Source organism: Lipophrys pholis (genome assembly GCF_963383615.2).
Source record: "Lipophrys pholis genome assembly, chromosome: 8".
NCBI classification, from domain to species: Eukaryota; Metazoa; Chordata; class Actinopteri; order Blenniiformes; family Blenniidae; genus Lipophrys; species Lipophrys pholis.
Window position 1 is genome coordinate 28,955,379 of NC_137630.1, and position 25,508 is coordinate 28,980,886.

Sequence of the window (25,508 nt, forward strand, 5' to 3'; positions counted from 1 at the left end):
CGTCTCACCCTGACCTCTACCTCCTTCAGTCGTACACCAGCTACCACCAAGTCGTCCTTCGCTACAGCCACAAATCTGTTCTGAGGTCTTCCACTCCTCCTCCTCCTGCACGGCAGCTCCATCTCCTTTATCAACTATGTACCACTACCTCTCCTGCTAACATCTCCAGCTTGAGCTTTATACGGCTCAACCTGTTCTCCTGATCTATTAATTTTTAATTCTGTCAATCCTCATGAAAATCTGCTTTTTCATGTCTGCCACTCTGTTTGGCCTACTTTATACAAAACTAGAAACGCCAGGCAGTGCACAAACACCTGTCTTACTGAATTTCATGTTGTAGTTTTTTTTTTTTTTAATTGAGGCCATAACAGATAACTGTTTGAAAATGATCTGGAATGCTTCTACTAATTATTTGACTATTAGACGAGTGCTTGTCCATGCATATTGTCATTCGTTCCGGTAGGAGGCGTCTCTAAGCGTCATCCAGATGTTTCTCCCTTTATTCATCTGATTGGCGTCTGCTTTAAGTGCATGGCTGATTAAATTAAAATAAAAGAAGATGAGATTTAGCTTCATTATGAGAGCACTGGCTGGAATTATAGTGTTCAGGGTGGTGGTCCTGACTCTTCATGATGGAATAGGGAGCTCAAATGTAGAGAGACTCATAGCAGAGCTGCACCTCCTCCACATGGAGAGGAGCCAGTGAGGTGGGTCAGGAATCTGATTGGGATGATGCCTGGTCGCCTCCCTGAATCGCCTCATCAAGGTCTGGAAGGCCTTCAAGCATGACGAACAATGTTTGGAAGTTATCCAAGTACTTCACCAAGAGATTATCGTTCTGTCATTTTTTCTGCGAGCAACTCATCCCGCACCATTGGGAGCACAGACACTTTAAGCACATCAAAACATGCTGAACGTTCGGGAATAGCTTGCTATGACTTTTGTTAATGATTCAACTAACCGTTTGTGAATTAAATAATAAAAAAAAGTCCCATACAAAGTGGATGGGAGAGGCACCTCATGGATCAGCGTCCGTTGGGAGCAGGGACACAGAAAGCACATCAAAACGTGCAGAATGTTTGGGAATATGTTGCTGTGACTTCTGTTAACGAATCAGCAAACCGTTTCTGAATAAATCGCAAAAAACTGCGAACACAGTTCCCCTTCAAAGCGGGTGAGAGAGGCACCTCAAGGAGATGAAGATCAGGAGATCAGCTCTGTTGCCAGGGAGACAAAAGGAGAGGCAGGCACACATATTTTCTAGTTTTGTCCTTTTTTTTTGCCTGTAAATACAGTTTTGACCGAGGGTCACCTCCACCCACGGACAACCTTCTCTTCAAGGTGCTTGACCTGACGGACTCTGAAGCATTCCCGGTACGCAGGCCCGCGCGCGCCGCCGTCGTACGTGTCTATTTGGGGACACTCGGTTGAGGCGTGCCTTCGTGCCAGACCCCACACACGACATTTTACCAAGTTACTAGAAGTTAGCGGTTGATAACAACTCGCAAGCGGTTAACCCCGCCCGCGCTGCCGCCCCTTCGTGCGCTCGAGAGGCGGAGGGCGTGGCCGCGGCCGGTGACGTTCCGTGTTTATGTCGGAGCGGAGCCGCTACCGTCGACAACCCGCCGACAGACCTTCGAAAAAAAACACCCAAAAAAACCGTGGAGCACGAAACGGTGAGTGATCAGCGCTCGTCCGTCGGTGTTTTTTTTGACGCGGGCGACGTGGCGGACGTGTTTGAAGCGGCTGACATCTCGTAGTCTCGCGCTCAAGAGTCTAGATTGTCGCTCGCATCTCGATGCTAACGTTAGCCTCGCGGCTAGCCTACCGAAGGCTGGCCGACGGAATCCGCGGATCGTCGTTTTTCCCGTGTGAAGGCAGCTCCTGCCCCCCCGGCCTCTCCGATTATCTGACCCGATCTCCCTCAAACTAGATCCACATTCAAGTCGTCTTCCTCCGTCGCGGACGGGATCATATATCGCAGCGCATCGAGGGTCCGCGTCAGTTTACTGTAATAAACATTATTTACTGCTTCCTGCTGTTGTTCCGACCGACTTTAATTAAGAAGCAACAGCCTAACAACCCCAAGCGTTCGATTCTGGATTACAACCCTATGATAAAGTTCTACTGGGAGACATTTCACAAGCCATTTTCGGTTATGTTGCACATAAAAAAAATCGAACTGTTCAACTAAGAAAACAATAGGTTGATTAATTGATAGCTCCAGCTCCACAAGAAGCTATTAGATTCGCTTCATTTCATAGCAAGTTGTTTATTGAAACTTACTCCCAGTGGCTGCTGTACTTTTTCAAGACATTTCTTCTCATTTTTTTTTCCAATTCAATTTTATTTCTATATCATCAAATCCAACAACTGTCATTTCAGGCCTCATTTATAGAGGAAAAACCCAACAATTCTATGTGAGTAAGTAGAGGGAGACAGTGGAAAGGAAAAACACTCTTTTAACAGGAAGAAACCTGCAGAATCAGACTCAGGTGGAGACTTTCTTCTCTTCCAGCTGGTGTTATGGGATAAAAAAAAGAAAAAAGAAAAAGATAGGACAGCCATACAGATGGTGGGTAGAGATTCGTGTTCGGTGTAGGTTGTGAGTTGTTCCTTTGTTTTCAACTTCCACTGCTTAACGAATGTCTTTCCAGTGAGCCGTCGTGTCACCTGCCCGGGTGCCATGGTCCTCTGTCACACATGAGCTCTACTATGTGGTACATCATGCAAAGCATTCAGACTAAATACTCCCTGTCTGAGCGGCTCATCCGCACCATCGCAGCCATTCGCTCTTTCCCGCACGACAACGTGGAGGATCTGATCCGTAAGGTAAACACCCCCCCGCCTGTCTTCCAGCCACAATTGATGCGAAGCGATGTCTTCTTGTGGTATCAGTAATGTCTGATTCTGTTCTGCCTCTATAAGGGAGCTGATGTGAACCGGATGCATGGCACTCTCAAACCGCTGCACTGTGCCTGCATGGTCGCTGACGCCGACTGTGTGGAGCTGCTGCTGGAGAAGGGGGCAGAGGTATGTTATCCATGGCGAGAACACACACACTGAGCTCTTTCTCAGATTATACCAGAAGATTAGTCTCCTCACAACAGCATTAATCTACATTAGGTCGCTTCCTTCTGTCACTAAATGTTGAGCAACATGTGGACCCACCCCAGTGAGTGGACATTAAATTTTTTTTACCACAGTGACGGACATGATCTTTTTCATAGTTGGGTAACTATTGAATTTAGAGTATATTTCCTTGAGCTGAACCGATTTAAAAAGTGTGAGAATATTGATTTCAGATTTTACTGTGTCCCCAAAGTTTGCACATGGGCTTTATAAAGTGCACTCCGAGTCCACTTCCCAGTCACCCTGTGGTTTTGCTCTGGTCGCTGAAAGTGTAATTATGGCCTGAAGTTTGCTGTCTGCATGCTGCATGAGGGCCTGGAGGTTCTCACATCTGTGGCGCCATCACTAACAAACAATATGTAACCTAAATAGAATATTTACAGCTGTTGCTTTATGTAAATAAGTAGATCTACAGTTAACAGAGGGTTAACTCATCACTGAATGATTGACGTTACTATCAACATTTAATGTCAAACTGATTTGCTCCAACAAACAGCGATTGTTTACTTTGGATTTATGAAGCTTTAGATAGATGAACATGACAACAACAACAAGCTTCTCCACCGTGTTTGTTGTTTTCCATCAAAATCTGTGTTTCAATGTGCAGATTTTCCTCATCAAAAACAGTTAAAAAAGATATTGGCAGTCAAAAAAACCAAACCTTGATGTGGGAGTGTACTGGTGGTGTAAACGTCTCACAGTACTACGTTTCTCCGTCAGGTGAACGCCTTGGACGGCTACAACCGCACGGCGCTGCACTACGCAGCCGAGAAGGACGAGAGCTGCGTGGAGCTGCTGCTGGAGTACGGCGCCCTGCCAAACGCCTTGGACGGCAACAAGGACACGCCCCTTCACTGGGCCGCCTTCAAAGATAACCCGGAGTGTGTGCGGGCCCTGCTGGAGAGCGGCGCCTGCCCCAACGCCCGGGACTACAACAACGACACGCCTCTGAGCTGGGCGGCCATGAAGGGCAACCTGGAGAGCGTCAAAGTGCTGCTAGACTATGGAGCCCAGGTCCACGTGACCAACCTGAAGGGCCAGACGCCCATCTCCCGGCTGGTCGCCCTGCTGGCGCGAGGCCTGGGCACCGAGCAGGAGGAGGAGTGCCTGGATCTGCTGTGTCGAGCGGCGGGGAAGTTCGAGATCCGCCGGGCCGACGGCACGCTCCCCAGGGAGCTGAGCAAAGACCCCCAGCTGCTGGCGAGGCTGACCAACATGGTGGCCCATGCTCCCACGCTCCGCTCTCTGGCTCGCTGCGCCGTGCGGCAGAGCCTCGGCGTGCAGTTCCTCCCCACCGCCGTGAAGGAGCTCCCTCTACCTGAGACCATCAAAGACTACCTTCTGCTGAGGGACTGACGGTGAAAACATTGAGACTTTCTGATTATTAGACGCCTCATCACACCACATTCAGCTGTAGGAGCGTCTCGGAGCGCGAGAGAGACGCGGGGAAATGGTCTTTTTGTTAAATGGTTGCGTAACATCTGAAGGAGCCATAATTGCAGCACAGAATGATACGATTGTTCTGTACGACGGTCTGCAGCAGTGCATGAATCCTCAGTAAGGAAAGAATCGGATTTGATTTGTCTTCGTCATAGGAGCGAGCGGAGATGAAACGAATCATCCAGCCCACAAAGGGCAGCCACCCTTCATGCGTATTATTTGGTTTTTATTCACAGTTAATGTGTCTTTAAATTATATATCAAAGTGTTGTTAGCTTGCCACAGAGGGTTTAAGTGGTTATATTAGAGTAAAACAGTGTTTATAAATGAGTCACAACATCTGTTGTACGAAGCTGTTCAGTCGTTCTGTCAAAGGAAATGCGTCCTGACGCAATGTCGAGGCACAAATGTTTAAAAATAGCTCAAAGTGGAAGAGCTATTTGTATAGAAGCAACAGATAGTCGATTAGATATTAAAATTAGATTCACATATTTTCTTTTTTGACATGATACTTCCCAAATCCTCAATTTTCCGGAGACGCTGATAAACATCATCGTGTGGGCTTCAGTATTTTTAAGTGAGGTGCAGTTCTTGTTGCCAAGGAGGAAGAAAGTTGTTGTTTTTTTTGTTTTGTTTTTTTAAATATATAATTATTGCTATTATTAATACTTATCGATGTTTCCAGTCTTAACTTGGAGCCTTTTCGGGTTTCAAGGGTGCTCACTGGTCCAACATTTTGCAGGTTGTGTTTGGCTTCATATTAAAGTCTAAGTGTTAGAAGTGTGAAATGGCATGATGTTTTAAGTTTTGTCCGCGAGAGATTCACTAAACTTGTAAAAATATGAGGTGGTTTGAGTCAAATCTGACCATTTCCGTGCTTGATTTGTTTTTTGTTTGCCTGTTTTACGGATGTGTAAGGAAAAAAAAAGAAGAAAACAAATTCAGCTGATTTCTTGAGAACATGTCTTGTGTTTTTCTTTTTGAAGTACATGCTTTCATTTTTTTTTGTTTAGTCCTTTTTGTTAACCAAGACCATACATCAACTATGTAATAAATCTTACTTTCACATTGTTGACATTATCAGGCTTTATTTGCTCTTTTTACAGTGCAAATGGGTGAAAAACCATGAATGCATCAAAAAACTAAAATCAGATATAATTAATTGTTTTTAGTTGCTCTTCTGCTTTGCGAATGCACAGTTCCAGTAAATATGTTACGAGTCCATCACAGGACAAATGCATTAAAAAAAAAAAAAAAAAAGTCAATACAGGCAATTCAGAGAGAATTTATATGCATGTTATTTCAAAATACTGAATAAAAGAAATAGTTTGACTGCTCCTGATGAAACCTTCCTTAAAAAATATTTGATTAAAGTTGACTTAAAATAAAAGAAAGAGGATGTGGAAAAAAATATTCTCTCAAATTCTTTGCAGCACGTTAACTTCAACAGAAAATATAGTAAACATATTTTTAGCACGTTCAATTCTCAAATGTTCCATTGGGGGTCCCCCTTGCTGTGTCTCTAAAATACATTTATTTCTGCCTATAACAGGCTCCAAATAGCATGTTCACTGTTTCCTGTTTGAAAGATCACAATGTTATCTGAGATACTGATTGGGGATTTCATCAGTTACAAACAAAAAATACTTGAAGTAATAAAAACACACATACGGAAAAACAAACATGCAGCAAAACATGCAAATTTCACACAGATCATTTCCACATTGTGCAGTGTGTGATATTAAATAAAACATATAACACTTAAACTGAAAGTATAGTATGTTAGCCAAAAAAACATACATTAATATAGTACACCTATATAACCTTGTGTTATATCCGGCAGTACATTTGAAGCAAAATGCATCAGATTCTTCCTCTTAGCAATGTCAGATTTTATGCTGACATTGTCAAACTAATCACTAATAACACTATTTTAACAAAAACTTTAATATTAATCTACATCATCTATGCCACTGGTCGCAATGTTTGACTATGTGAAGCATTCAATTGTATTTTACTGTCCAGAGTCAATAATCGTGATCACTAATCCCAAAAGAAATGTTGTCTACGATGTAAAAACAATGAAAAAGAGAGATTGTGTTTATATATTTGCCGTCATAGAAGGAGCTATTTAATATCAAATCCAGACCTTTAAATCAGAGTTTTTATTTTGAAATGCATAAATGAAATAATTGGTGTTTTCCAGAATTCAGTACATTAAATAAACAAGGCACTGAAAAGTAAAAATTATTCAATTTAGAATTCAATTCATTTTAATTGTGATGGAGACACTTCAAAATGATTAAAAAAAAATTATTTAAATTTTTTTTGAATATTGGATCATAGGAGCTGCATTCAGAATCTGCTGTGTCTGTGCGAGCGGGACTGGCTCCGCCCACAAATGTCCATCTTGGGAAGAGGAGGAAGTACTTCCTCTCATGGTGCCATGTGCCAGAGCAGAGCTGCCTAATTGTGGGAGGGTTAAAGGGGGGGCCTACCTTGATTGGTATACCCCCGATGACACTATATAGGGATTGAGTTCTGATTGGCTCAATGGAGCGACACACTTTTTAAGAAAATGTAAACAAGCCAGGCAAAGAGATGACAGACTTTCTTCACTTCTGGGCTGTCATTCCCAGGTGTGGAGACGCATAATACTGTTGGAAAACCATTAAAAAGGGAATTCTGCATAATATGGCCCTTTTAAGTTAACTTCACATGCATATTTTTGGACTGTGGAATTAAACCTACACACACACCTGGGGAGAACATGCAAACTCCACACAGAAAGGCCTGGCCAATATTTGAACCCATGACCTGTCAAACCACTGTCCCACTGTGCAGCAACTGAATATTGCTATTGATCAATGCACTGTTATGAGAGAGATGCTGAGTTGATAGTGTTTGTAATTGATCTGCGTCATTAAAACCTGTAAGAGAGATGCTGTTTAAATAAACAAAATATATCAACTGTGAAATTTGCGAAAAACCTGTTTTAAACCACATGGCCGAGCAACATCCTCTCGCGAGATCTCCGGAGTTCCCGCGAGATCCTGATCTCGAGGGGAGTGTCAAATTCCAAGAGAGCGGAGCGGAGCGGAGAGGGGAGCCACGGAGCGGGGCGCAAGGGTGAGTTTGTAAACACTTTAATAACCTTTAAATTCACCACACGCCCGTCGTCCACGCCGCCACTCACACACAGCGGGTCTCGTCCGGTCCCGTCTCGGCGTTTCCGCGTGTCGCAACTTGGCGCCTGCTTGATTGTCAAACTGTTTGAAAGCTTCATTCGGACCCCGAGCCTCGGTTTGCACTCCCAAGTGTCACTCCGCTAAACCAACTAACTGCTGGCTTTTATTCCACTCTCTTTTTTTTTTCTTTTTCTGTCTGTTTCACTGTCGGATACCTGATAAAACACGCTCCTCCACCCCGGGGGGTGACTCCACGGCGGTTGTAGCGTGTCTGTTGTCACGTCAGACCGCGTTAATAACACTGTTATTGGCCACTTTGCGAGCGTGCGCTCGGCCTGTTGTTAACGTTAGCCACCGCGGCTAGCCATTAGTTTTACATGCAGGCAAGAAAAAAAAAAAAAAGAAAAAAAAAGAAGTTGATTTCGGGGTGTTTTGTTTTGGCCAATGAGATCCACTCCGCTGGAGTTACTGACAGGGTCCGGAGCTGTGCAGGCTGTAGCTGGAGATGACTGACGTGCTTTGCAGCCAATGGCCGAGGAGGATAGGCGGTCTTGTTACGGGAAAAGGCCGGGCTCCGGCTGGAGGTAATGGAGGCTAAAAAAGACAAACCTCTGCGAGCCAGCCAGCGTTGTCTGGAAGAAGGAACTAAAGTTTTTCTGTGGGAATTAACTTTCACACCGACCCCTCTTTTCTTTTCTTCCCTTTTTTTTTTACATGCTTGATTCCCAGCCTAAATGTGTTTTCGACAAGTTGTTGTTAAGAGAGGTTTTTTTCTTTTCTTTTCTTTTTTTTTTTTTGCAAGTAGATCCTCAAAAGAAGTCAATGTCCCAAGTCATAATGACATCCATACTATTGCAATGTGAACTGCTGAACACCCCACGATCCGGATCCCCATGCATGTCAACACCTTCATTAGGAATGTAGGTCATGTTTTTGGCAGAGTTGTATTCATTCCATCACACAGTGAAGCGTTACACCAGGAAAAAAAAACGAAACTGCAGCATGTTGTGTCCCAACAGCCTGACCCAGTCCATCTGAGCAGTGACACACATGCGAAGCTGCATGCAACGTAAAAGTCATCTGCAGTGAACTGAAGTTTACGAAATGCATCTAACCTCATGCATGAAAACCTTTAGTTTATTACTGCTTCGTTACTTCATGATATGATTTATAATGCCAGTGGAGTTAAGTAGAAGCCCCCGTTGAAAACACATTGTTTTTGCGTTTTCGTTTCAGAAAAGTTTCATGTTTACAAGGCCACGTCTTGAAAACGACGTAGCGGGTGGTGTCATGAAACCACACACACATGCAGAGAATAATAAGATAAAGACATTAACAACGGTGAGTACGCGGACACTCGTGTGGATGAATGGCGAAGTTGGATTGGTATTTCGGGTGATTCTCCACAATAAAGCTACCAAGGCTCAGGAGAATTATGGTCTGGGAGTCATGACACTGTGGAGGGAAACATAGTTGTTATTGTCCATTTACTCACACGTGCACAAGTCTTTTCTACACATGTGCACTCGCAGTGTTTCTTCCGTTTACGCAGGAAGGAGTCCAAGTGATTCCAGAAAGTTTTGGCCCCTTCGCACAATGACGGAGTCGGAGTGTTTTCGCAAAGTTGCGTTTTCAGTGACTCCGAGCACCATTGTCGTGTAAACGGGCCCTGAATGAAGTGGAAGCACACCGTAGGCCGCCCTGGTCTTCAACCATGATCTCCTCCTTCTTTTGAATTTGTCTCCGATGGACCTCGAGGCTTGTTAAAGTTGCCCACCATGTCTCCAGTGCGCACAGTGTTTCTGATTTAATTTTAGAAAATCGCCCGGGGTGCATCCTGCATTGTCCCGCATTATCTGCTGGCTCGGCTTGGTTTTAGCTTTTCGGCCTTGTTTGTTATGCAGACGTGGATATAGGATTTCATTTGTTCCGTTTGCTAAATCTTGTGTTCACTTTGCTTACATAAATTGGCTGTTGCACACACCCGTCCACAACCTAGATCTCAGGTCTCAATAGCTCACCTGTAATCCGGTATTATTTAACTTGCCGACCGTTCATGGTGTTTCTTATTTTGTTTGTTTCTATCTCTATTTCTCTATTTCACTCTCTCTCTCTCTCTCTCTCTCTCTCTCTCTCTCTCTCTCTCCCCGACCCCTCCTTCGCTTCTTTTTTCTTTTTGTGGGGTCTCCCATACCCTCTGGCAATATAAGCCTCAGATTCCACAGTCAGGGCTGCAGTGAGAGCTATTAATACAGTTTGTTTAGTCAGTTTCCTAGCAGGCTGCATCAAACACTGGACGGCTGTGGCTGATTATAGCCGGGACTTGTTCCCCTACACCTGCTGAGTCGGAGAAATCCAAGTTAACGGTGGGACTTTGGCTCCGGCTCAATGAGAGGAACAGGAATTAGTCCACTTTGAGTGTTTCTATGTCACCTTGGAGGGAAAACAAAATTTATCAAGGCCTTGCTTTGAATATGAATGATGTTTATCAGGATTGATTCAGCAGGCTGATGTATTTATTGTGTGCATGAAAGAGACGTTTTACAGTGTGCAGTAAAACCCTCACAGTCTCACACCCTCACTTTTATCCGACAATCCAAACTGTGAATTACCGGCTCAATTTCACTGCGTATACAGATGAATCTTGCATAAGATTAATGATTAAGCTGCAGCTTTTGAACAGGATGAAATGTTTGACCACAGAGTCAAGCGATAGTTTCTGAGGAGGAGCTTTTAACACATCTGTTTAAATCGGGTTAGGATATTGGTTTAGGTAAAGCTATGGACACAAATGAAATTTTCCAACCCTGTCATCACAAATTTATTGTGGACTTTCCACAAAAAACAAAATATCAAACCCCACATTTCACGAAGGTGCCAGCCTGCCAAGTTAATGTCTAGCATGTCTTAAGTGAGATGTAAACCCCAGAAATGTGTTCCCACTCCTCACGCCAGATGTGTCCGTTTCCCCACTCGGTCCACACCCTCGGTATAACGAGCTCGATGGAGGATCTCGTTTGCAGACACGTCTCTGTCCAAATACACTCAGTGGATTGGTAGCACTTTGCAAGGAACCTTACACCGACTTGTTGCCTTTCTCCAGAGCATGGGAGGTCTGCATTTAAAAAAAAAAAAAGAAAAGAAAGAAAAAGATCTGATTGCTCTGCTTTGTGGATTCTCTGATCTGTTACTTTCCCCTGCAAATGTAATGCAGATTCCTTTCCTCCATTAGGACGCGGTGCTGAGAGACGCAATAGTCGGGGCCCGTTTCAGGCTCAGCGTCATGGGAGAGCGTCGTATTCCAGCGCAATGCTTCAGTAATCATGTGTTGGCTCAGGGGCAGCTGTCCTCAGCAGAGGAGAGATGGAGGAAAATGTACTGACTTCAACATTGGGAAAACTTTCAGACATTTATGCCTCGCCAAAATAATGAATAATCTGTCCCACTCAATAATCTTAGACGACATTCTGAACCCATGTAGTCGGTACTACGGAGGTTACTGTGGTCAGTGCCTCGGTAATATTGCAGTAATTAACATTTTTAATTCACATTGCTTTCCAGCTCGTGGAAGAAGTGCATGTTTTAAGCTTTTAGAGCAGCATCAACATGATTAAACATGATTAGTCGAGTTGTACATTCAAGATAAACAGCAGAAAGTACAGGGACTGCCACGGTCAATCAGGAGCTTTTAAAGCTAAAGTTTGAGAGCTGAATGAAAGAATATGAAGGACTGGTAAATAATAAATGTCATATGACATACATTTCTGCTCACAATGGTGTGGATTTGTGCGAGGAACCGTATTTAATAAAGTATATACTTATGTAACAGAGGCTTTTGTTCACGTAGTCGTTTGTAGTTGTATACATCACAAAGTCCTTGATGGATCTTTGTAGTTGCTGTACTGTCAGTGGGATAATGTTGTGTAATAGCTGCCAGACAGCAGTTTGGGCCAGCTGGGAGTGTTGAAACATTAATGTCCATTCCCTGATTGAACTTTAATGAGTCATTTTTCTAGATTTCCCACTGTGAGGCCTGTTCAGCTGTGCAGCAGGACTGCACTTTTTTTTTTTTTTAGAGGTAGGTATGGAGTTTGGTCGCTTATTGAACAGGTTTGCTTCGTCTGGTGTCTTCTTGGAAGCATGCGCATGTATTGACAGTAGCATTTTCTGCAAAGGAAAGAAATGGTTTTTTTTGGGGGGTTGTGTTGAATAATTTTGAGTGTTTCAAGGGAATTCACTTTTCCAGATCGCGGTGCTGTTATTTTCCTTGGTTTTTGCAGTGTTCCTATTTTTGTCGTCCCACAAACAGTGCATCAGAAGAAGCAATTAGGAAGATTATACTTGAATCACGCTGCAAAATACAATGAGCCTGTTTACATGCACATTTGAAAATATGATTATTATCCCATTTCTGTAGATTATTCAAGTGATAATGAGATTACATTTCTCCCCCGGTACTTACAGTATCTGGCTGCATGTGTACCCCTTTATCTGATGTGCTTTGTTCTTTTACATCCGTGCACGTGTGAAACAAATAATAGAAAACAGAAGTGGCTTAGTCACAACGTGAAGACAAAAGACTACAGAAAATAACGTGCAGCTGCAGAAAGTCAACAAAGAGCCACTTAGTGGATTGAAGAGGAAGATGAATTTCATCTTGCATGAGATGAAAACCATCAAAAAAACAGAGCCGGAGCCAGAGGGTTTCCAGAAAGTTGTCCGAGCGCCGTTGTCGTGTAAACGGACGCCCAAAACAACAAAGGTTTTTTGTCGTTTTCACTCTAAAACGATCTCATTTGATTCCAAACTTTTGCTGCAGACCTCCATCTTCCAATTTATCAAAACATTACTGTGAAGTCGTAAAAAGAGCAGCAGGCAGGTTCCCAGGTCTGTTCTCGAGTGTAGGAAGTGAATCACAATGGCCGACTTGACAACATCGGAGTAGGAAAAGCCTCTGGTGCTCCATAAAGAGTGTCCTGGCATAAACTTTAGACAACAACAGCTCATTATAAATATATATGTGAGGTAGAAATAATTCTTGCCTTCCAAATATAATAATAATAGTAAATTGGTGGCATTTTGTGAACTTATTCGGCTGTTATATCAGAGTCAGATAACGGTTGAAGAGCTGAGCCTGAGAGACAATGTCACACACCCTTCATTAACGTTATTCTATGAAAGCACCAGTTCTCATACTGAAAGTGTCAAACCCTTACTGGCATTCATGTGATGATTTGTGTTATGAGACCTGAAGTGAGTCGACTGTGTCTCCATGCTGAGAGAAAAAGTGAACCGAGAGAAAAAGTGAACCGAGAGAAGGTAAGGTACACTCTGAGGTCAGTCTAAATGTGTTTGTTCTCCGGATTCACGTCAGAGTTGTTAGAAAGTGAACTTGACCGAAAGAGAGGAGAGCAGGAGACACTGGACGAGGGGGGACAAGAAGGGGAAAGGTTGCAAGGTGCCGGAGAGGTGAGCAGAGGGAGTGGTAATGAGAGAAGGGAGGGACTGGAAACGAGACACAGGGAGACGGGAGAGCGAGACGTCTTTGTGTGAACCGCCGCGCTCTCCTGTAAGCAGCTCCTCATTGGCCGGCCTGGAGCCCCCCTGTGTGAAGGAAGTATCACCAGGGAAACTTCTTCTCGCTGCCTCTGTGCGTGTTTTCCTCCTCGCCAGGGTTATTTTTAAAATAGCGTTCGGCTTCCTGCTCAGACTGAAGACTACAAGCCACAGCATCCCTGTGTTGTTATTTTCAGGATTTGCCCCGTTCACGAAATCGAGAAACGCTGCAGCAATGTTCTCCTCCTCTCTTCTCCCGCAGTTACATTGCAAGCTCTTTGCAAAAATGGGGGACGACCGACCTTTTGTGTGCAACGCTCCCGGCTGCGGACAGGTAAGACCTCTCTCTCTCTCGCTCTCTCTCGCTCTCTCTCTCGTGTTTAGGTGTGTGACAGTGTTTGCACTCCAGATGTTCACCGCGACTACTTACAAAGTATTCCACTTCCTAAAAAAAAAAAAACCCCATTGAAACAAAAGTACAAGGACGCTGTGCTCAATGTGAGCACGGGTTAATTTTAAATGTACAGCGGAACTCAAGCCAGCGTCAATGTAGCGGCCCTGATTTATGCAACACCTGATAGTGAACATCACAGCGATAAACGCTCCTGACGACCACGCCGTCTTGTGAGACGGCGCTCGTCTCCTTCAGCAGTGACTCACTGGAAGCTCCGGTGAGTAATCAGAGCGCAGTTATTGTTTCAACCTGCCACTGCTGACTTGTAGCGCCTGCAGACACAGGTTTGAGCCGCGGCAGTGACTCAGCTGAGTGCCAATAGTGTTCTCACATGCCAGTTACATGGTGGATCATCAGGGGTTTGGCTCCATATCATAGGGATAAAGTTATTTCATGAAAAAAAAAAAAAAAAGCATGTGCTGGGATCGATGATTATTCAACTCTTTCTCAATTTTGGGTGTGATGTTTGTGCTCATTTAGCCGTGAAACATTAAGGATTCAGAAGGCGTCCTCCTGCTGTGCGTGTGGTCGGAGCAGCAGTCGTGTTAAAGCAGTTAAACATGCATGTAGGATAAATATTAAAAAAAGAACGATTTATTATGGATGCTTAAGGGCCTCTTCTTTTCTGTGCCATGTTTCTGTGATGTAAAGACCCAAAACATGTTTCGTTTTGTGGATGTCGTTATTAATTCAGAGAGACTTGGAGCAACAGGAGGAAGGTTTTCAGGCCGATGGGATGACTGTGCGGGTCTGCAGCTGTGCGCTCTGCTCAGCTCTGTTTGAGAGGCAAACTGTTGTATAAACAGCTCTGGGATTGTAGTGTGGTGCGAGATGTTTGGCTAACAGGTTCGTCTGTAAAAACTTGCTCATAATTCTACAGTAGGATCCTGTGAAAACTACATTTTGGTATTTACTCTCTTTAAAGCTCATTCTATACACCAGTAATTTACTCTTTGAATTGAGCAAACCAATACATACATTCTTTTTTGTTTTTTTTTAATAGAAATTACACAATCATACTACTTCAGCGCACTGATAGAAGGTGCAGGTTTGTTACGTTTTTTGTTTTTGTTTTTACATTAAAGCAGAGGTTGTATTGCTGTCGATGTGCCAGCTGCTGAACATTTCAAATCTAAGTCTGGCAGAAGTTGGTAAAACGTCTGTATTTTCCAGCTGATTACAGAAAGATGAAACAGTCATGTGTTTTTAATACATCTTTGTCATGACCCCCGAACCCAGACCTGCAAAAAAATAAATAAAAAATACAAAAACTGGTTTAAATTCTAGACCAGGGAATGTCAAACATAAGGCCCGTGGGCCAAAACCGGCCTGCAAGAGGCTCCAATCTGGCCAAAGCAGAAAACAAATAGCAAAAAGTTCAGCGAGAACATTTATTTATTTTTTCTATTTTTAATTAAAAAAAATTTTGCATATTTCTTAAGAGCAGCCAACACAACACTGAGACCTGAGCTGAGAAACCAGTGACGCTGCCATGAAAGCTTGTAAAACTACCATTAGCCTCAAAGTCATGTTGTAAGAACACCCATAATGTTTGTTTCGGGGGGGAAATGTCAACGTATTTTGCACCAGAAAGTTGATTAAAATTAGATTTTTGTTGAAAGTTTTGTAATTTTCAGTATGTTTTTGTGAAAGTATTGACATTTTCATAACGTATACTCTGCGCCACAACAAAGAAAAACTATAATGATTAAATTTAAAGGTTATTACGGCACATTTTTATTTGAATTCACCATATGTGGAACCCGCACTGAAATGTGTTGTCCCGTCCCCCCCCCCCCCCCCCCCCCCCCCCCCCGACACGGTATAGAGTTTAGGCTTTAATCCCAGACACGGTAATATCACCTCAAATCTTTAATCGTGTACATTTACATAAATGCGCTGAAATGGCGCTTTACGGCTCCTTGTTGCCGTCAACAGTTGTGTACCAGGAAAGTCTGAATCATGCCCACAATAGAACGAGGATGACTGACGCCTGGCGTTGCTCTGGGTTTTCCTCCAACCAAGTTAACAACAACAACAGCAGCAGCCCCCCCATCATGGGACGGACGGTATTTATTGCGTAGAGAGGCGTAATCCTAGCCGTCATTATCTCATATGGGAAGATTAGTTGGAGATAGTTTCCTCCACAAGAGCAAGCCGCCCCGTCCAGGGCAGAGGGACAGATGAGACGTGTGGTTGTATTGGTGATGCTGCCTGGTACGGCTAAAAATAAGAACGCCCCGACACTTGACTGTGTTTCCACTTCACTCTCACGACTGAACTCGCAACTGCAACGCGGCGCCCTTAAAATAGGCTGCAGTCGAATGGCGATCGGGCCGGTCCCGGAGCCAGGATTATTCCTCCCTCGTCTCTCGAGTGAATCACCTCGCCACTTCTCAAAAGATGAGCCCCGCGTCTGGGAGGATGGAGGTCCGCGCTCAACTCTGTGTGCCGGAACTTCCTTGTTTTCAAGATGTTGGCATAAACACGTTTTAATGTTTTGACAGCACGTACAAGTTTTATTTTAAATACATTTAAATGCTCACTCTTCAGTCAGCCGGATTTAATTTGAGAGTTCAGATTTTCCTGTTTACATGATCACTGAATAGATTAAGAATAAATCCCTTTTATTCGGAGGATCAATCCCATAATGGTTTGCACTGTGATTTACGCTGCAAACTTGATCCCACAACTACGTTTTCTTGAAAAATGAATGCAGGTTGAATAATCACGCTTGTTGTGTTTCTTCTGAAACTGCAACACAGCAGAGACTTTCTCCGTGTTCAGGGTCCGGACGGTGTTTTCTCCGCCATCAACCAGTTCGAGCTTCGCTGTCGTCATTTTTCATGCGGTGACGTTACAACATGTTCACAAACCTCCTTTCTGACCCGCTGTTTTCATGTTTACATGGACTCTAATCTGAGAACGGACAGTCTCTCACTCCTCCACTGATTGAATCACAACTTCATTTGGATGGGGTCGGTCGAATCAGACTTGTGTTTACACGATATAATTCTCATCGGATTATTCCGATGACTTAAGGTCCACGGTACCACGGCTAGTTACTCGTTTATACTGTGTAACGGCACACATGGAGTTAAGCTGTTCTCCTGGAAGAAATGCAGCATACTTTTATTATTTTATACTCCAAAAGAATTGAGGTAAAATCATTTTAACTGACTTGTTGTGATAAACTTGATGCTACCATCCAGTCACTCTTAAGTCAGGAACTCTGAACGTCGGAGGCGAATGGATTCTGTGCTGTGACGACATGTCAGTCATTACAAAACTCGTCCATATGATCCCGAGTTCTTTCTCGCTCTTCTTTTTTTTAAATATATGGTTGGTGTGCCGATATTTGAGCCCATTTCCTTGTGGCTGTACTGGACCGATACAGGAGTGTTCAGACGCCTCACATACTGCTTCCTTTGTGGCGCTCCAACAATCGTTACTCTATAGTCTGCATGCGTTGGGCTACATCTTCAAGAGATTATCTGCCTGTGATTACCGCAATCTGATATCTGGGTCAAGGTAATATAGGCTGCCTCTTCGGGTCACCAGGACACAGTTACAATAACCTGAAGGCTTATTCATGTGATGTTTTTATCTTTTCCTTTATGTTCGCTTGTGCAGAGGTTTACCAACGAGGACCACCTGGCAGTGCACAAACACAAGCATGAGATGACGCTGAAGTTGGGACCAGCCAGAACCGACTCTGTTATCATTGCAGGTACTGTTTCGAGTTGTAAGACGTCGTCTCCCAGCGTCCTGTCCTGAAGCTTTCCGTCCTCCCTCACCATCAGTGTGTTCCCACACGAGACATGAGACTGTGACTCTAAATTCAACGCTACGTGTGAATCGGGTGTGACGGCGTTACTTCAAATAGTCGTTTCTGCTCACTGCCTTTTTTTTTTTTTTCTTCCCCAGACCAGACACCTACTCCCACTCGTTTCCTGAAGAACTGCGAGGAGGTCGGTCTCTTTAATGAGCTGGCCAGCTCCTTCGAACAGGACGAGGATGAAAAGAGGGCCAAGAACTCAGTAAGAAAAGCTGTTTGAGAAACTCAAGAAAGTTTCATTAAACCACCCCCAAGTTGTGAGGAACTCCTTTTTACTTCCTTTTTTGTTTTCCTCTTACCACAAGTACTGGAATCATCAATAATGAATGTTGCAAATTCCTGCTCTTTATGAATAAGTCGCGTTTCACAGGTTCAGCTACCACCTCATGTTTCAAGATCATTTCTTTCACATTGGTTGGACATCGTGTTGCACTTTGAATGCCGTTTTGTGAACTGATGTACTTACTGTGACCAAGATCCGCTTCTCTAATCTGTTAGTGGCGTGAACATATTGTCTTTATCTCTCTGATCTCAGCACCCTGCAGCCAACTCTGTGGCGTTAGACATGACTTTGCAGACGCCGTCGGACGTGAAGGTGAAAGAGGAGGCACCCGTAGAGGTGGACTCGTCGTCGGCCGACAGCTTCGACTCTGACTCCGAGGAGTCGGACAGCAACATAGAGCCGTTAGTGAAAGTAAAGGTAGGACACGACCGGAATCAACATAATATGCAGTATATGAACTATTTTAATGACCCTAAACACATCGCCAATCTCGCAGGACACGCCACCCAGGAATTCGGCTCCGACTCCGACTATCGTGCGTCCAGGTTCCCTCCCACTACATTTGGGTTTCGATGCACTTCAGCCCACGATGCCGTCTCCCACCTCGGTCATCACACAAGCACCGCCTTCAAATCGTACTTTAGGGTAAGTTTCACTGAGTTCTGCTGAAATCTTTAACCTCTTAAACTGCCTTCAAGTAGAATCCTGCCATAAACTGCTTGCAGTGGAACCAAAATGACAAAACAAGGACTGATTCAGCAACGGCACAGCTTGTTTATCGTCCTCAAATGTTTTCAGAAATAGTTTTCGCTGAATTATTTTAGTAAATAAAGAGAAAGACCCGAGTGACGCGTCTCTTCTCGGACAAGTTAGTTTGTCTCAGTAGCTGGTTGAAGGAGTAACAGGAGCGCATTAACGTGGACAAATGTTTGTTTTGAAAAAGAGAGAAGCTTTTTTGTTAACATGAACTTGTAAAGGTGTTCAATAAACACGTTAGGTGATCGATATTTAATCCTTATTAATCACAGCAACTATGTGATTAATCTGACAAATTTTAATTGTTTGACAGCACTAGTTTTAATAAAACTGTGTGTATATTTATTCATTCAAGCAAACAAGACTGAATCTCCTGTATTTATTGATCCTCCACTGTCTTTTGTTCAGTTCACCAACCAGCCATTACCCCATGATGATGCTCCCCTCCGGGCAGGCGGTGCCAGTGCTCCCCGGTCCCGTGCAGATGCCTTCGGTCATCAACGTAAGACACACAACAGTCCGCCACTGTTTTAATCCAACTCCACAGCTATGGAGTTGGTTGTGTTTAAGCCTGTGTGTATCTGCGTATCTTCTATGTGACTGCAGCTGGCCCGACCCATGTGCATGGTACCCAACATTCCTGGGATCCCTGGTCCTCCTCTGGGAGGCAGCAGCAGCGGCTCGAACTCCCCCTCCGGCTACAGCATCCACTCAGAGGCCAAGATGGTCAGCACTAGATTAGCTCGCTATTTTTATGTTTTATCTGTTCTTTTTGTCTCCATCTGGCCCCTTTAGCCTTCCCTCTGCTTGCCGAGTTGGCTCATCATATGACTTCTTCCTGCAGTTACTTGTTTATTTAACCGTTACAGCTCAATTTGTTCTAAATTTATGAAACTGCAAACCGCACACAGTGAGTTATACACAAAGAGCCCATAGTGCAGACTTCGCTCGGATGCAGCTTATTGTGGTCTTTGTTCGTGGTTTTGAAATGTGTAAATTGATGTCAGCATTTACTCTTAACAGTCTTAGATGGACAATAGCTGCTATCATGAGATTGTAAGGGAGGGGCTTCGATAGTGTGTAGATTTTTTTTCTCTCCTTACAAGAACACACATGATTGCTTCTGTACCGACTGATCATCGTCAGAAGACACAGAATCATGCTCCTCCTGGCACACAGTAAAACCATTATTGTGTAACGTCATCTGTTCCTGGAACCGGTGAAGCCTCCAGACCTGAACTCAGGTTGAAAAGATCCAGACACGACTCTCAAGTGAACGTGGACCTGTAGATCTCCGCAGCGATGACGCCTTGTTATATTCACACAACTACATACGTGTGATCGTCTCCATGCTTTGAGACAGATAAGAGGCCACATGAAGCCCCCACCCCCAGACTTTACATTAATTTCACAGGTAATGAGAGGATGAAGGTCATTTTAAGCACATTTTAACAAGGAATCAATTAAAATTAGTCCAGATTGCTGCATTATTCAGTTTATTTAAAGGTAATCAAGCATATGCATGTTGGTTGAAATTAGAGGTGATATGATTTGTCTTTTTGATGACCTTAACCCTGTAATTCTCATAAACCCTTGTACTCTTGTCACAATTTAGCCCTTCAGTAGTGAAGGGCTAAATTGTAAATCCCTCACAATGATGACCGTTGCCCATCCCAGCTTTACGATCTTTACCATCATAAGTTGTTTTCTCACTGAAGAAGTTAATGGGTTTAGCGTGGAGCTCGCACTTTTGCTATTGAGTCTCACTCTGATTCAATCTGTTCTGCACTGATGCACATTGCTGCACTCACTACTTTTAGTTTGGGTTGTATGTCCTGATTTCTGGGCTTCTCACTGTTTCTCATTTCGTCGGCCTTACATAGCGTTTGAAGGCGGCGCTGTCCCAACAGAGCCCGTCGGGACACGGCCTGGGCATCATGGCCATGGGCAGCAGCCCCATGGTGCCTCAGAGGGCCGAGCAGAGCCAGCTGCTGGTCCAGCATCCAGACGCTCCGTCACCTGCACAACCTCAGGTACTCAATCTGTTCAGCTCACTCCGAATGGTTTAAGACATGAACAGGAAGTTTTAATACGTAAAATATAAAGTGGTTGAGTTGATTCAGTGTGGCGCGTTGGTGACTTATGATATGTGCCGGCTAAAATAATCCAACTCTGACTCATACTTCCCTTTTTCTTTCTTGTCTTTCTTCCACTGTCTCCACTTACCCATCGTGTCTGTCCCCTCCTGCCCTCTCCTCTCTCCTCCCCCTCCAGGTATCGCCGGCGCAGCCTACGGGTGGGCGGCGGCGGCGGACGGCAGACGACGACCCAGATGAGCGAAGGCAGCGCTTCCTGGAGAGGAACCGGGCGGCGGCGTCACGCTGCAGGCAGAAACGCAAGCTGTGGGTTTGCTCCCTGGAGAAGAAGGCCGAGGAGCTCTGCTCTTTGAACGTCTCGCTGTCGGTGAGTGGGCCGGGAGTGGGCGGGCGGGCGGGTCTACCCGGTGACACCGGCTGGGCACACGTGACTCTTGAGGAAGATTGAAAGGTGGAGTTAAAGAAGGAAAAAGTTGGAGGCGTCAAAACTGGGGTTTTTTTCTGCATCTTCATTCTCATGACTTTTTTTTTTTTTTTAACCACTGAACAAATGTGATCATTTCAGACATTAAAAAACCATTAAAAAGTAAATTAGATTTGAAAACTGCACGCAAACCTTTGTTACGTATGCATCCCCATGCAGATCAATAACACAGTTTTTTTAAGAGTGGCGAACACAACAAAGCACTGAGACACAAGTTGGCCTCAGGCTGTCAGGGTGAGTTTGTGGAAAAATAAAAATAAAAATAAGACATGGATGCAAAAGGCTACAGAATGCAGCAGATATAGGAGCTTTTTGAGACATTTCACTGCATTTTGCACAAGAAATTATCATTAAAATTGACTTTATGTTGAGGTTGTAGTTTTCGGTGACTAATTGTGAAACATTTAGCAAAATCACAGACTTTTTCAAAACTTATTTACACAAGAAAATTATTCCTCGAACCACAACACAATTTAAACTTAACATTCTAAAGTGTGAAAGGATTTCTCTGCATTCAAAGGACGTGTTCGGTGCAGTGGACTCCAGTACAGCGGCCAGCGAGCTTCTGGGGGGGGGGGGGGTCAAAGGTCTTGCTCAGGGGAACACGGTTGTCACCTGATTACCGTATTTTAACCTCTGAACTCGCTTCTCTAACGTCACCACCGTCTCTGGTTATGCCACAAAAAGGCATAATATTAAAAACTCTCTAATCCTTTGTAAGCCTCAACCACCGTCCCCCTGCAATGTGCAATGAATTAGTGGCTGAAGGCAAAAGAGGAAATTAGTCATCGTGAAGAACGGAAAACGAGATCTGGAGTAACAATATTTGATGGTTTGCCTGTCATTGGTGATCAAGTGTTGTTGATTTTCCACTCTTGTCAGAATGAAGTCTCGCTGTTGAGAAACGAAGTGGCTCATTTGAAGCAGCTGCTGCTGGCCCACAAGGACTGTCCTGTCACCACCCTACAAAAGAAGACTGCCTACTTAGGTGAGCCTCGCACCGTCGTGTTTTATCGCTTGTTTCGAGGCGAATGAAAAACCCCGTTCAGGCTCATATTTGTAGCGTACATGTGAATAGACCGTGAAAACAAAGCCCCACCTCCTGGCCACACAGCCGACCGAACAGACCTGCAGCAGAGCTTTAGTCGGCAGCGAGCGGCACGCGTCTGGTCTCTTGACATTTGTGGGCTCGACACACGTGGCGAGTTCACCAGTGGAAGGTCAGACATGTGTAACGGCAGCAGCGCAGAGAGGAGCCAGAAAATGCATCCGAGGGAAGCGCTGGTGCGTCTTAAGGCTCAAGTTAAGTAGAAAGTTATAATTTAGGCTGTGGCGAGTCGTTTTCACTTTGATGAAATCACTGGCTGTGTTTACTTGCTCAAAAACATAACGGACTTGCACCACTGATCGAAGTGTTCTGATCACACATCATAACCGTGTTAACACTGATCAGAACTTCGTTCCGATAGAGCCGATCTAATGCGACAGAGGCGTTTTCATGATGCATTTTAATTGTATTACCCGGGGAAACAGATTGAAAGGTTGATAATTCACATAAAGACACATTCACCGACTAATCAGAGTTTTCATTTCCCATTATATTTCCAATGAGTTGGAAGAATTTTGGGAGAATTCCTGAAAAAGTCACTTTATTCTGCTCCATTTGACGCACCACAGACTCTGAACACACACTTGAGTGTTTTGGCCTCAGTACAATTAACACCTTTATTTCTGCCACGAGTATTCTCACACTCAAAAAATTAACAAATTATATATTTTTTTCAATAAAGTTGATTTTCCCGAGGTTTCTTACTGCAACAGATCCTCTAAAGAATCCATCTTGTGCCATCGTGTCACTTGTGATCGGATCCAGCACTGGCTCCCTCCAACTGATCTCAAACCTGCTGAGTCATGAGTTTCACTCAGTGCAACTTAATTTCCATGTTTCTCTGTTAAACAGCATGCACTGCGTAAGGCCACGCTGACACGTTTTCTTTTTCTTTTCTTTTTTTACACTGTTGATTTTATTTTGAAATGTTGACAGGCATAGTACTTGAGTTGTATTGTACAGTCATTGACATTTCCCTTTCTTTCTTTTTTAATATTTATATATAGATTCAGACATGCACTGAACTTAAACATAGTGTTGGAATCTAAAATGTATTGTACGTATCTTTTCTAAATGTTTATGTAATCTAAAATTAAGTTGTTCAACCTGTTTATTTGACTGTTTCGTGGGGATTTACACAGTAAGGGTCAAAATGTCCCGCAACACAATGAAAGGGTTAACTGCCCCCCATCACACCCTATTCACTTTTTGATCACGACTCCTTTTCCATTGGAAACGGGAGAAACACTACTGCTGTGCATGCACAACACAGGTGTGATAAATAGCTGTTCTGCACATGCTCAGTAGAGGGCCAGTAAGAGTATAGTTGACGGTCACTGTAATAACAATCCAACTTGCTCGCCTGTCCACTAGAATGTTGGCGTGCCGCCGTTGTTAATGTTTATAATGTATCGCTCTCTGCTGCGTGTGTGTTGTTTTCATTACAAAAAAAAAAGAACCAGCACCTACTAGTGGCCAAAAAAAACTACTTAGTTTTCAGTGATTTAAAAACACAAACACGATGTGTTTTCGCTTGAGATGTTAACGAGGCCTAAGTGAAGCCGAGGAAAGCTGGACGATGTTTGAAGCTCGTGAGCTGGATTGAACTTCTCACAGGACTTCTGTCACACGTGGAGTTTGGCACTGCCTTCGCCATCATCCCTCAGCGTTCATTCATCACACCTTTCATGTGTGGGAAAAAAAAAAAAAAAAAAGCTCCATTAGCTGACCGAACGCTCGGAGCGCCGCGGTACGGAAAGTACCAGATTTCCTTCCAGGTTAAAAGTTAAAAACTTGAAATAACAAAATGCGTGTTTGTTTTGTTTTCCTTTGCTTGTAGCTGCAGAGGAGAGCATGAAAGACGTCTCGGAGCCGACAGGTTCCCCCGCCCAGGTGATTCAGCACAGCTCCCTGGCGCCCAGCCCCTCGGCGGGGCACAACGGCCTGAGCTCCAGGGCGGCGGCCGAGGCCATGGCCATGTCGGTGCTGGCGGGGATGGGCCAGCAGCAGAGGGCGGAGAGCGGATCCTCTCACATCATCATGGCTGCACAGTCCCAATCCGCTGGCAGATGATGAGCGTTGCCGCCGTGGCCCAGACTTGGCTCCTCCCACGGGAGGAGGCGGGGGGGGGGAGGCTCCCACCTGCCGCCTCCTCAATCTTCAAGTCTGATTTTCGCTCCCCCCTCCCCCGTGGAGCCGTCATGCTGTGGCCTGGAGCTCAGCAGCAGCCTTCTGGGAATGGACTGAGACTTTTGAGAGCTTCCTGTTCACCTTGCCATAGACTACAGGGGCTGGACTCCAATATCCCCCCTCGCCCCCTCCATGTACCCCCACTGTGCCTCCTCCTTGCTCATCTCTTCCTACCTTCAACTCTTACTGGACTGTAGGACTACATCAAGTGTACTGCCACCTCCAACTCCACAACTTCACCTTTCCAACACAGATGTCGATCAAATCGCAGAGCATAACGACACGCAGGGTTTCAGCAGGGAAAAGTGCCTTGAGCGGCTACACACACACACACACACACACACACACACACACACACACACACACACACACACACACACACACACACACCCGCGGCTCCAAAGATGCAGTAGGCGTCTAGAAATCAGTGAATCACCGAGACCTTCTAGCGAGTGATGAGAACACGGACCCAGATACCTTACCTCACGCACGCCCCTTCATGGTAAACTGTATTAAACTGTGTGTGATTGTATATTTATGTACATCAGAACATCGCAGTTTGCCTACTCCTGATCTGATGCATTATTAGCTAGATTGATAGCATGTGACTTTTTTTTTTTTTCTAATAGGGTGTTATGTCGTTGACACAGAATGTGCAGCTATATATATATATATATATATATATATGATACACATACATATATATATGTTTTTTTGTAACTAATTGGCACATCCTCTGAGATTTAGATTGGAAGTATGTTTGGGTTGCGAATTCAAATCTGTTTGTTTTTAGCGGTTTCTTTTAATCAACTGAAGGGAATTTACCCCCCCCCCCCCCCCCCCCCCCCCACCCCCTCACCCCCCAACAAAAAAACCAAACAATCAGTTGAATTGTTTTATTGGTCTATCAAGTAGATTTCCTTACTAATATGAAACTCTTCCTCCTGACAGTGTTGGTCTGCTTCGGGCCCTGGACTTACTGTA

General features: G+C 44.3%; 1 protein-coding gene across 4 annotated transcripts; it reads left to right on the plus strand.

Annotated features, from left to right (window-relative positions):
* Window positions 1-1,417: 1,417 nt before the first annotated feature.
* Window positions 1,418-25,236, plus strand: asb8 (ankyrin repeat and SOCS box containing 8). 4 transcript variants are annotated; one of them, XM_080469753.1, is made up of 14 exons: window positions 1,576-1,676; window positions 2,658-2,832; window positions 2,929-3,033; window positions 13,578-13,649; window positions 17,403-17,499; window positions 17,697-17,809; window positions 18,143-18,307; window positions 18,387-18,535; window positions 19,055-19,148; window positions 19,253-19,372; window positions 20,530-20,679; window positions 20,921-21,109; window positions 22,109-22,214; window positions 24,175-25,236. In XM_080469753.1, the coding sequence occupies exons 2-14, from the start codon at window positions 2,704-2,706 to the stop codon at window positions 24,405-24,407; spliced, it is 1,722 nt and encodes a 573-aa protein (XP_080325879.1). In that variant the 5' UTR covers window positions 1,576-1,676; window positions 2,658-2,703; the 3' UTR covers window positions 24,408-25,236. The 4 variants fall into 4 exon arrangements, with proteins under 4 accessions (XP_080325877.1, XP_080325879.1, XP_080325878.1 ...); XM_080469750.1 differs by lacking the exons at window positions 1,576-1,676; window positions 2,658-2,832; window positions 2,929-3,033 and adding an exon at window positions 7,669-7,700; XM_080469752.1 differs by lacking the exons at window positions 13,578-13,649; window positions 17,403-17,499; window positions 17,697-17,809; ... (6 more) ...; window positions 22,109-22,214; window positions 24,175-25,236 and adding exons at window positions 2,386-2,575; window positions 3,853-5,651 and having other exon boundaries at window positions 1,578-1,676.
* The last annotated feature ends 272 nt before the right edge of the window (window positions 25,237-25,508 follow it).

Coding starts and splice junctions, on each gene's coding strand:
- asb8 (XM_080469753.1), top strand. CDS start 2,704: ATGAGCTCTACTATGTGGTACATCATGCAAAGCATTCAGACTAAATAC. Junction 2,833..2,928: donor TGGAGGATCTGATCCGTAAG/GTAAACACCCCC, acceptor TGCCTCTATAAG/GGAGCTGATGTGAACCGGAT. Junction 3,034..13,577: donor TGCTGGAGAAGGGGGCAGAG/GTATGTTATCCA, acceptor CTTCTCCCGCAG/TTACATTGCAAGCTCTTTGC.